The 13240-nt window shown below is 38.7% G+C and overlaps 1 protein-coding gene across 2 annotated transcripts in view; it reads right to left on the bottom strand.

Annotated features, from left to right (window-relative positions):
- EEFSEC (eukaryotic elongation factor, selenocysteine-tRNA specific) overlaps positions 1 to 13117 on the bottom strand; it is a 197426-nt gene extending 184309 nt beyond the window's left edge. For both annotated transcript variants that reach the window (XM_063411299.1, XM_063411300.1), the window contains exon 1: positions 12676 to 13117. In XM_063411299.1, coding sequence (XP_063267369.1) covers positions 12676 to 12946 — 271 coding nt within the window. In that variant the 5' untranslated portion in view covers positions 12947 to 13117. The remainder of the gene's footprint in view (positions 1 to 12675) is intronic.
- Between the last annotated feature and the right edge of the window lie 123 nt (positions 13118 to 13240).

Genomic DNA, 13240 nt, shown 5'->3' with positions numbered 1-13240 from the left:
TACAAACATCAAGAAATTGGTTTTCAATTGCATTAGACACTACATTGTCCCTCTCCTTTTCCTTCGTCCTTGACATCCGTTTAGGCAAAGATCTTTTCATTCATTTCTGGAACTCCAGCTTGTGAACGTAGAGAAAAATCTATTCTAAGTACAAGCTTCCACACTAGCCTCCTACAGAACTTATTACCCTGTAGCTGAAAGAGGCACACCATGAACCGTTGATGTTCTGCAGACAAATATGGAGATGGACTACAGAAAGGAATTCTGAAAGTCCAAAGCGGTGAGAAAGAACATCAACAACAAAACCAACCAACAACAACAAGAACACAAGCCTCATTTTTTCCTTTGTTTTTCCCATAAAAATCAGATAAGACTATCATTTAAAATTATGCCAAGGCTACAAATGCCTCTCTACCACTTTCTTTCATGTTCTTATACAGCAAGAAAAAAAATCTGCTGAAACTGCTCAGTACCAGCCAAATTAAATAAATCAACACTATCTCAAATTGTAAATGCATCACTAAGGTAAATGAATGCATAATTGAAGAATACTAATCACTCTTAATGAAATGCTGAAATCATCAAGAAAGAATACAGCCTTGGTGATTAAAGCTCGATTTTTTGGGGTGCTCAGAGCTAACAGAAACAGAGATTACAACTCAAGCATTAAAGTATTTTACAATGATCATTACCACTTAGAGAGAAAACACATTTTCCAAAATGTATTTAATTTTGAAAAACTGGCTTGGTATTTTGCTGATCTATTACAAAATCACACTTGCCACCTATAGACTATGCCCAAGTATCCCATATTTGCATCATGACTTAACTACACAATTCTACTCTTACAGTAAGTTCTCATAAATGGCTTCTTGCAGCTGAACTCACTTTGTCTGCTTTTACTGCATCTAGACTGTACAATGCTTCTGACTCAGAAATTAATTTGTTATTGTTAGAAAACAGACTCCACCTCAGCATCCTCTTTCATTCACAATACTTGTTTATTCTACTTTTGAACAAACAGTGCATAAAGAGGAACTGGGACAAAAGTACAACACTTTGACATAAAACTTCTAAATAGAATAACAACATCCCCAAAATGAGTGCATTTTGATGATTTCATAGTGTCATCCTGAAAATTTTCAGCATCCAATAACAATTAAAACAGGTGCACTTGAGATGCTACAAAATCCTTAGCTCTCCAACAGAAGAGATATTATCATATGCCACTAAAATGAATATTAGCATCACCTCAAACATTCTAGTAACGACTTTGTTCCAACTATTCTTAAAAGAGATCATAAGTAATTGCAAAAAAAATTGAAACAGCACACAAGCCTTGAAAGAATACTGTTAACTAATTTAAATTTCACATTAGTAATTTCTGGTTTTACCTAGGATTGACTCAATTATATGCAAGAACAGAACAAGAAATTCCATAAACCTCACATCACTTTCTGTGTAATCTATCCTCTTCCTAGCTACACTCCACCATTTTCTTAATGGGACAAAAATAACTATCTTTACAATGCAACAGAGAAAGAAACAAGTACAGTGACCAAAATAACCTTCCTCCACTGCATCAATTTGACTGCAAGTCCTAAAAAAACCCAGCATTCTCTTACACAGTAAGAAACAGCTAAATTTATCTTCACTTTGATTTGGTTGGCTTTAAATTACAACAAAGAAGATATGAAACTTCACAAAAGCAGTGCTCACTGTTAGTAGAATAATGAACTATTTTATACTGTAAATAAAATTTTTAAAAAATATAAAAAAGAAAGCATTTAGGGACATTTAAGGACATACGATGAAAGAACTCCCAAACATCTGCCTCCACATAATTTGTTAATGAACACAGTTCAGTAATGAAAACACCTCTGAGACAAACTTTCTGTCAAGTTTGAGTTTTCAGTCATTTGTTTAAAATAGAACTTCGCTTCAGTTCAAAACTCTTTTGTTCCCTTACCCAGGAAAGCATTTTCTCTATACAAGTTTGATACCGATCAATTTAACCAAATACACTTTTTTTTTTTTTTTTTTTTTTTTTTTTTTTTTTTTTTTTTTTTTAATTTCCCCTAAAAGCACAATGCAGCACCACAGACAGGTGAATCTCTTCCACAAGAGACTCCAGTTCAACACCAGTTTCAGACAGAAAACGCCACCATTGCTGGATATGGCAATACACACTAGAGAAAGTAAACAAGAGAGCTCAGCTACAAATACATGGGCCAACACCACCGGCTCCACAACTTTATCACAGCACTTGAAATAATGGGAGAATCTCAGTTGTTAGTCAGGTGAACTATCCACTCAGAGAAAAAATACTCATGATGGTTCCTCCCACAGGGTGAAAACCTATCAAACAGCAAGCAAATCCAAAGAACAAAATTACTTCCTCAAAAAAAATTTATCAGGGGCTCCTGACCTGTGACTTTTGAAATTTTAGACATACACAAGAATAAATATTAACTATTATCTCAATGGTTTTATTATTTGCTTCATTTATACATATATAAACAACCAGATGTAATTTCAGTGTAAAAATTGGATTTTCAAGCTTTAAGGAATTTTTTAAATTAGGCATATTATCACATGATTTGAAGTTATAATATAGCTAGACAGGGGCCAGCTTCAGTGTCAAATGCCCAAAGCTAGTCCCTTAGGTGAAGAGCACTTCTGACATTTGGTGGATTTTTGTTGATAAATTTTTTAATACTCTAAACTGAATACTCATCATTTCACAGATCAGGGAAATAGCCTAATGCTGAGTGCTTTTAAGAATGATGATATTATGGGATTTCTTTAGTCTCTAAATGCAATCTAGACACCTAAAATTAAGTACTATTTGAACCATTTTCCTTATTCTCTGATGAAATGTGTCTTGGTCAGTTCTTTTCATGTCTTTAAAGGATACTTCCTAAATTAGTGTACAAACTCAAAATGTTTTCTACTTAATGCACAGTTCATCATTTTTTTCATAAATCTTCAGAGTTAGGGAACAACAGAGTCCCAAAATTGTGTACGTACAGAACTACACACACTAAAGCCAAATAACACAAAATACTTATTTAAAGCTTTCCATTACACTGGTGCACACGTACATTCCAATTTTGCTGGATGCGACAATCTGTCTCTACAAAGTTGTCTAACTCTTTGCATATCCACATTCATACTTCTGCTGGGTTCCTCCACAACCAGCACCACCACACTGGTGCCGTCCTTCAAGATGCTGAACACCTCCAAGCACCTTGAGGGTTAATAATAACACTTGCTGATGAGTCCTAAGCCCTGTGCACAGGATCATTCACAGAAACCTCCCTCAGCCCACATTTATTACTTCTTCCCTCCTGTTCCAGCAGGTGATCAACACACAAAGAGCTGCTGCTGCGCTCACCTGACAGTGACAGCACAGAGCCAGAAAGGACCGAGCTGTGCCACACTGGTACTTTGCACGTGCACTCTAAGCCACTCCTTAAATCATTTCACACACTGAAATGTCAGCATGGAAAACCACTGCCAGAACACGACACAGAATCCCCCCAAGTCAACCACAGGTTCAGGTAATCGTGACCTCTCTTTTTACAACATAAATGCATAATTTCCGTGCCACTCTGATGAAGGGACCACAGACTTAAAAAGAGGAAACAATTACAGTCATTAGAATTTCACCCAAGCGTGAGATTTAATCTCAGGCCATGGTCTTGCCAATAGCTGTGGGGTTCTCAACAGAGACAAAACTGCCTTGTGGGAGAAAAAAATGCCTTGATGATGACATTAGTCAGCACGAGAAACTGAGCTTTGTCTTCCATCCAACAGCACAGACAAATACAAGGAAACCATTTTCCCTCCCCTTCTTCTTGATCCTAAAAAAGAAAGCTACAGTTTTGTTTTTCTCTCTGAAATGCAGTTTTTGCATACTTCAGAAAACATTCTTCCCCAAAGCAACACTACTGAAAGGCTAGTTTTAATATAAGAGAAGTAGATTTAAGCATGAATAAACATCTATGACAAAAAAAAAAAACAAAAACATTTCCTATGCCTTATCCTTATTAATATCATAGTATAGTTCTATCAACAACTCTCAAACACTCCATTTCAAATTTCACATATACAGGAGAATCATATCAAAGTATGCTCACGTCCTCTACAATGCATTTAATGGAAACAAGACAGGTAAAATTTGGCTGAAAAAAAGTTAAGAGGAAGTTTAACAACTAAAAAGAACTCCTGATATCCAAGAATATCAGCTTACTCTCATATGCCAATCATACATTGCACCCCAAATAAGACAGAAAACAAATGAAAACAAGCACAAAAGACAAGAAAGTGCTACAGTTAACTGTATTAAATACATTTTTGCAGTACTGCAGAAAAAATCTAATCTGCAGTGGACAAAAGAGTCGTCGTCATCATCATCACCCCTTCTATAACATGAAGTAAAAAAGGAGATTTTCAACTAAACCATAAGCCCAAATCAATCATCTCTTCTCTAGAGCCAGAGGTGAAACAGCCTGGATTCTTACCCAAAACAACTTCCATAAATCTCAAAATTCAAATCTAAATTTTTATTTCCCCTTATCAACCTTAACCTCCATGATGCTCCTGAATACAGTTTCTTCATTTTTATTTATGCTACCCTGTCTATTGCATTTCCTCTCCTTCTGCTGTTACATTAAACATAAATATACATTTATTATAGTTTGTCTGGTCCCAACTACCTGTAGTGCTGGTAATACTGATAATTACCATCTAAGTAGGATTAATCAGCCTAAATCTGAAACTGAGATTGTAATTCAATTTGAAAGCCAACACTAGCCACTTCATGTTCACTTGAAGAGATTAGATAAACTACACGAGAATATTTTGGTTAAATAATTGATAAGGAGATGAGAAATAAGAATTATTGTTATTTACTTAGCCTGCAACACTTTCTGGAAGCAAACAGTTTAAAAGAAGCACTTCAGAACAGCTACCTAATCTAAATTTGCAGAAAGCACAAGGAATATTTTCTCACAGAATGCACAGTATCTCTGCAATCCCCAGCTATCATACGAGCTGTTCAAGTCTCCTTGCTGAAGCTCGCACTCAAGTTTTACCCCATTATGAGCTATGACCTGCAGAACACAACATGTTCAAGAATCCAGCTGGAAATTACCACTGCAAAATATCTGTCCTTGCTCTTCAGCTTGCCAGGCCAACCTTAGGATTCCAAAACAGAAGACAACTCACTGCCACAAGGAGAAACAACTTTTTATTACACTTAATGAATGACAGTGTGCAGGTTTGGTTTGCTCACTTAGTGAAATCTGTTGCATATCTGCTTTACAATTATAACCTAAGTTTTACCGTCTGCATTTAGTTCCTCTAGGGGTTTTCATCAATAGTACTTTACAACAGCCACGCAAAAACATGTATTATTTTAAGTACAAAAAAACCAAAGCAAATATATTAAGGAAATTCAGTTCATGGCTCCATCAAGCTAACTAGCTATTAAAAATGAGTTTATACATAAACAACATATCATTTTGCTTATATCTACGATCTACTAGAAGCAGACAACTCCTAAATCAAGATGCAGAATAAATACAGTAGAACATTATAAGGCTGGTTTGTCAATTAGCAGACCATTGAATTGCCAAATTGTACTATTTAGCAAGCAAGCACAGCCATCGTGAGTAAAAATGCTACTTTGAAAAATGTGCTTTAAATTTACTTTGACAAGGGTGATTTTAACTACAAAAATACTTCATATTTTACAGTAAGTTGTTCTAGATTTTATGCAGTTATTTATAATACTTCACTACATTAGTTGATATTTTAAAGCATCTAAAAATTGATTAACAAAGCTTCCCCACTCTTCCAAACAGCTTACAAATTAATTTAAAGCAAGAAAAAATATGAAGCAAAAGTGAAAAGTGGTTATTTGATGAATGTTTGCACACAGTATGCTGGAACAAAGAAATTCTGGTTTTAAACCAACAGGAAAAATGATCAAACAGACTTGAACAGCACCACTACTGTGCTTGGTTATTAAGTTTGCCTGAGAAGCTGTAATGGCTTTGTGTCAAATAGCACAGTTTTGTTGTATACAAGCAAACAAACACAACCACTCAGAAGCCTTGTAGAAAAATTGTCATATTAGCAAGGGACAATTCACATTCAAACAAGTTTTAATAAAACCACTCCTGGTTAAAATTTACACTTAAGATTAAGAATTCTATTATAAATCACATATTCCAAACAAGAAATGCACTATTATTTTTATTTTTTAAACCCCACACAGAAACCAGTACCTTTATGACAAGATTCTAAGAAGCAGCAGAAGAGAACGTGATTATTCACTGTAACTTTGGATATCAGGAGACAATGGGTCTCTTGCTCCTTGTAAACTACTTGACCCAGAAAATGAACAGAAGACTCCTCCTGCTTTGGTCTCTAATATTGGCTAGCAGTTGTTGTGTAAGCTTAAGAAGTTGTAAAATGTGTAACTTTAACAGGGAAATCAGCTTCAAGTCAAAATTGCAGAAAAGGGGCATACAACAGTAATAATAGCAGCAGTCTCGCAGTCACATCACTGTAAGCCCCACAGAAACATGAAGCAATGCAATACATAGAAAGTTAGAGCTATTAAATTTATGATATAGACAGGTAAAAACTCCACTCCACAAAACCCATATTTTAAAATACCCTGATACCCCTCTCATTCTACCTGATATCACACAACAAATCCTGTTTCACACAGTAGTGGTTCAAAGCAGATTTAGTACAACTAGCTTCCTTTTACCCAGTCATTAAAAGACATGGGAAAATGGGGAAGGAAATAAAAGACTTGTGCACACTAAATTCCATGGCTCCCATATCAAACCAGTTGGTTTTTTTCACCTGTTACCTGTGTCTCATGTCATGTGTAAGACAACACCCCATATGTTTTTATGGCTTAAGGTACAAAAAGCACAACCCAAATTATACATGAAATAAGACTAACCTTCCTTAAAACACAGAGGATGTTTTCTTTAAGAACGAGAAAATTAACCCAGAGTTGTGTTCCAAATCGTCTACTTAATTCTGTTTCAATTCACACTGAGGTCACTCCCCCCATGCTGACCTGCTACCCCGAGTACTTATCCCCAAGATCCTACACTGTAAGCAAACACTGCCCTCTTGTGCACTGCAACATCCAGGAGACAAAGTTCCATTTCGGGGGTTGTGGAGACCACACAACAAAATTTTTATACTTTCGTCATGCATAGCTCCTTAATTAAAAAAACACTGGCGTTCATTTTAAAAGGTCAATAAAAAAAATAAAAATAAAAAATCTGGCACCAGCCAAATTACAGTGATTAAAAAAAGACACTGGTTCAATTTCATTTACAGAAATAAAGTTTATTTGAAATTTTAATACAAAGCAGTGTCAGCAATTCACAAGCACCATGAACCCAAAGAGTCTAACAGGTTTTAGAAAACATTCCCACTAGTGGTAGCTGAAGTCCCTTAACCCATGAGGACTTCCATAACATCAACTGCTACATCAAGGTTTGGGGATAGGAATTACACCACAAGAATTGTATGTTAACAAACATTGTATGTCAATAGAAACTACACTACAGGAGATGTGTTATTTTTTTTTTTCCACCAGAACAGGGTTCATTATATTACTCTCACTTCAAGCTGGCAGCCAAAGATCTCAATGCTCTCCAGTGACTTCTGACTACAACAGTATCCACTAAATACAACGCACTCTTTCCCTCCAGAGGTTTCCCTTCATTCAACATCCATACTCAAGAGCACGTCATCCGCATATACATCTACAGCTATAAAACTCTACTTGCCCACTCATCCAGAATAGAAAAAAAACAAGAACTGTCATGCCTTCACAAAGGTCTCAACAAACTAAAGCTCACACCAACAGAAGTGTGTTTTCATTGCAGCAATGCAAAGGTAACTCCAAGTTTAAAAATCCTCTTAAAAGCTTATAACAAACTCAGCAAAACAACTAATCTGTGATAAAAGGGGGGGGTTGTGATATGTTAATTTTTACAAATAATCTGCATCTGACTGAATTTGAATGCTCATAGCAAGACCACATTTCCCTTGATCTCCCAAGCCTGTTTTCATTGTACTCATTTGCATCAGCAAGACATGCTTTTGCTATACTCATTTCCCCCTCTCCCAACTCCAGTGAAAGTTCAAAAGTCTTGGCCCCTCCAGTGTATCAGGTATGAATTAATACCCTTCCTCAACCAAACACAGCAGCAAAGTGGAAACAGACACTTGCAAAGCAGTCTTCTTTGAAAGGAACTGCAGGGACAAATGGTGACAATGAAGTTCGAGTTATGAAGTAAAAAGGTCAAAGGTTCAGACAGGCATAAGGATTACAAAACTACAAGTTTGTCAGAGTTCTTCCCAGCCCAGGTTTAAACAACCAGGGTCAAACAGTAGCTTTCCAATTAAAACCCTATAAGGATACTCTGTCCTTTGAACTTCATAGGGGAAAAAAAGAAAGAAAAAAAAAGAAAGGAAAAAAAAGACAATTTTCTGATTTAGAAGTTCTTTTGAGGACCCATCTCGAAATCAAAGAGATAAACGGCATCTGACAACAGCTCACCTAAAGCACACACTCCGTATCCCTTCGCTGCCTGTGTGGGGGAAGTTGGGATGAGGTAATCGTGTTCTCCAGTATTAGTGTGCTGACCCTTTCTAGGGCATGAAATTAACCATCAGCAAGGAAAAATCTGCTACTGCTTAAACTACTTTGCTACGCAAAGTGGTCTTAAAATGAAATATGGGGATTGAATTCCATCTGGCAGATTAACTTGTCTAACCTCTCTTCAGGCATCCCTTCCTGCTGAACTCATTTGAGAAACTATTCCAGACCCTACTGGTGCACAGGTCTGTGACAAACAAATGCAAAAGCAACTCTTACTTTATTTCAGCAACATTAACATCAGCTTTGTGGAAGATCAGGAGATGAACACTAACAAAAGAACAGAAGCTTTAAAAACCCCACAGTGCTATGACACAAACTACCCCATCTCAGTGTGGAATTTTATCAAAAATACCACCCTACATCTCTACAGCAAGAGAAGAATGCAGTAATGACAAAAATATCTGTCCTGCGTCTTGCAGTCATTCCTAGAGGGTACAAACCAAGTGTAAGTCTGGTGTGGGTGCTTCTTACTGCTTGGGACAAGATAAGAATTGGTTATTAAGGTTCAGTTACTCAGATTTGTTTGCTCTCCTTAGCAAGTCAGACACAAATGGCTGTAAATACTGGTTTTGTTGTTTTGCTTGAGACAAGATCCTGCAAAAGCACAGGAAAAGTCTCAAATTGTGTTTTAAAATAAAGAGTTCTGTCCTTATTGTTTGAAAGAGTAAGACAAATACATAGCACAGTCCAAGCCACACAGCTACCTACAACAACTTAATGCCTTCCTGTCATAGACACACGAGAGCCTTAGAAGAATATAAACTAGTATGGTTTGAATACAAGTGAAAGGCATGATGAAGTACTCCAAGTGATATTACTTATTCCATTCCAACCTTGTCACCTTCCAGTTGAAACTTAAAACATCTTGGGTGAAACTGCCTGCAACATTTCCAATTCCCAGCATGCAGGTAAAAAAAAACCCAAAACAACAACAACAACAACAAAAAACCACACAAAAAACAACCCAAAACAAAACACTTTTGATTTAACAGTCGATATACTTTGTTTTCAAGGACAAGCTTTGCAAGAAAAGTGTAGCCACACAGAATGAAATATGACTTCTATTTTTCATTCCATTTGGTTATTGCTCAAATATTCTGCAAACATTTAATCCTAAGGTATTGTGTCTGAACAAGCATCTTGTGAGTGACTGTGAGAAGTATTCACAAGGTCAAGCACTACCTGGCACAGCATGACAAAAATGCAATACTAGATTCTGACATGAAAAAATCCATTTCAGGAATTAGCTACATAAATATACTAAAAAGTGGTAAACAATACATTTAATCTGTGAGAAGATTTATCAGCTTTGTACAGCAAAGGAATTAACCCTTAGAAGTACTCTGGGAGCACAGAAAAGATGACAGTTACAAAAGAGAGAAGCTAGGACACTACTGGTGAAAATGGCACTTTGGAAGAGAAGAGCCAGAAAGTGACTCCTCAGAAGGAAATACTTGAGCTCCTCATCTCATGGGAGACCTGAGTGAACAATGCTGGTGATACCCAGCCACAGTAGATGGTGTTTCCATAAGCTGGGATCACTCAAGGGGAAGCCAACTAGTTTATCCCACCTTCAGAGAAAAAAAAGAGAACTGCAAACAACAAGATGCAATAACATTTTCACAGCAGTAGCTTCTCCTGCAAACCCTGCATGCATGACTAACATAAGAGTTCTGAAGCAGCCCTCTCATCTCAGCCATCAGTCCACCTTCCAAATCCTCACATCCAGCTCACTTGCCCACAGACATCCTACTTCTAGTTTTTCTGCAGATCAACTACCACCTATAGCTACTACAAGATTTGAATTCAGAACAATGATATTTTAAAGAAGTATGGGAAATTTGAGGTGCAAAATAAACACAGGAAGATAAAGTACTTTGCACTTATGTCTTATTGAAAAACCATATATAGAGAAAACTTGTAGTAACAAGGAAATCACAGATTCCATCAAAAAGAAAAGGGTAGTGGCATTCCTGGTTGCAGAGAAAATATTTGGAACAGTGAACCCTTAATGCTTAGTGACAAGGAAGTAGATGAAAATAACCTAAATTTTTCAAGTACCATTATCTGGGAGGACTCACTTTCCATTCCTGAAGTGGTGAAAAACTTGGAATTATAAGAAATGCACATGAACACCAAAGAATGCACCCTGTTACACAAGACATGCTATACTTCAGTTTGAGTTTCACCAAACCACACCAAACCTGTAAGCACCTAAATAGTCCCACAGACACACATCAAGGTTTCACTTTTCAAACTTGGTAGTAAAAAAACCACCCACTATCAAGATACATCTAGGTTATCAAGTGAAAAATTGAAGTTCCCAATCCTTTAAACTATTAACACAATACTGCATTTTCTCTACAACCCTTTCTGAACACACAGAACTCACACTAATCGTCTCTTTTACTTCAGTAAGATACATAACCTGGAATAACTGGAATTAAGTGAGTTTGATGTGTTTATGTGTCTGAATTACCATCTATAAAGAATTATTTTTGCTGGGAAGAAATCTCCATTGCCATCTCATTTTGCCCATGCCTCCCTTCTCCCTGCAATGCCTATCAATAAGCAAATCTGCATAGCTTATTCATCTGATGTGGACAACCGTGACTAAATAGTTTGAAGATCTTCATAAAAATAACAAAAAGCAATGAGAAGTCTGTGTATCAAACAACTACCCCAAATATGTGTTAAAGTATTGAAAAACATAACTGTTAAAGCTGATTTCTAAGTTTTCCCATGTCCTCTTCATGAGAAAGTTTACACCATTCAGATTCGTTGCTTCTGGCAGAAAGGAATGTCTGACTACAAATGACTCTTTAGTGCATCTGCCAAAGGCAACTTTGCTCTTCAGGAGATAATCAGGTGCTTACAATTACTAAAGAATGATAAGGGATTGTCAAGTGCAAGAGACGACTACAAGACCACAGTCGGATTTCTCGGATTAAGCACACAGCCACTCCTCCCTTGCAGCTGTGGAGCACACATTGCTAACACAGAGCATTTTACTGCTGGTGAAATCGACAAATAGGTATTTATTATCGTACCCACAAGTGCAATTTACAAATAACACAAATGTTCAAAAGGGGGTTACATTCCTACATCATGACAAGTAACTCAGCTGAACCTCAGTCTAGCCAAGAAACTGTCTTACGAAATACCACCAAGCTGTCATTCAATAGACACTGGCAGAGGAAGCGCATAGGAACTGAACTTGCAGGCTGATCCCCGCAGTTGCATCAACCTGTGACTACTTTAAACTCTTGCAGCTGTGACTCCATCATATCCATAGTCAAGCACCTCTTATGCTCTTTAGGAGAGATGGAAAGGGGAGATAGAACAAGGTAAACTAATTTAACATGAGTCCTAATGCAAAACAAATTAACCTTCTGATATCGCCTATGAAGACTAAAATAGAGTTACCAAAACCCAGAAAATTATTTCTAAGGCTAAAATTATCATGTTACAACTCCCTAGTCCTCCAAAACAACATGGGTATGTCCAGCAACCATATCACAGCTCTCAACTTACAGACAACATCAAACTCTGACAGCTTTAACAGGCAAAAATATAGAAATTTATAGGGATCTTCTGTGCCATTAGCAAGGCCTCCATACACAACAAATAAAACTTTTTTCCCGGTAAGTGTAAGAAACCTGAGCATACCTGACCATCCAAACAGCACCCCAAGAACTCACATGTAAAAAGTGCTTCTTTATAAGCACTGATTTTTATTTGAAGAGCAACTACAAGCAAACGTAGTAAAGTCATAGGTCCGTGAAACAACTGACACTCCCCGTCTTCTCGGTTTGGGCATAGCCGGAGACCCCGACTCCCAGCGGCCCTAGTCTCAGCACGGGCACGAGCGGGCGCAGCCCCGCGGGCCGCAGACCCCTACGAGGGTTGGAGCACCCCGGCACGCACGTCAGCCACCAGGGCGTGCCCCCCTGCGCCCCCCTTACCGCCGATGATGGTGCGGATGAGGGAGGCGTGCCCCGGGCAGTCGACCAGAGTGAACTGGAGCTCGCCAGGCCCCGGGCCCAGCTGCGGCGGCAGCGCGGTGCGTAGGCAAGAGAATCCCAAGTCCAACGTGATGCCCCGCGCGCGGCTCTGCGGCGCTCGGTCGAAGGCGGCGGTAGAGCCAGTGGTGCTGAGCGCCCGCGCCAGCGCCGTCTTCCCGCTGTCGATGTGGCCCAGCACACCCACATTCACGTTCAGAACGCGGGCGGCCATGGCGGCGCTGCGCCCGCCTGGTCCGTCCCCACAGCGCCCCTGCGGCAACGCGGGCCCCGCCGCTGCCGTTCCGCCCGCCGGGGGCCCGTGCACAGGGAGACCTGGCAGGGTGAGGTTTGGGTAGAGCCAGCGCCGGCCGTCCGCTCTACGGCCGGCGATGAGAACCACCCCAGCTCACCTCTTTGCCCTGTGCTGCCCCTACCAGGCACCCCCTACAAGGAGAGGCAATTTAGGCGGGTTATTTAATGGCCACATGCTGCGCTCACTCCCCGATGTGAGCGATGTGAGGAAGGG

This window comes from Prinia subflava, chromosome 14 (assembly GCF_021018805.1).
Source record: "Prinia subflava isolate CZ2003 ecotype Zambia chromosome 14, Cam_Psub_1.2, whole genome shotgun sequence".
Taxonomy (NCBI): Eukaryota; Metazoa; Chordata; class Aves; order Passeriformes; family Cisticolidae; genus Prinia; species Prinia subflava.
Note: the sequence above shows the minus strand (reverse complement) of the source record. Positions and strands in the feature narration are given on the sequence as shown.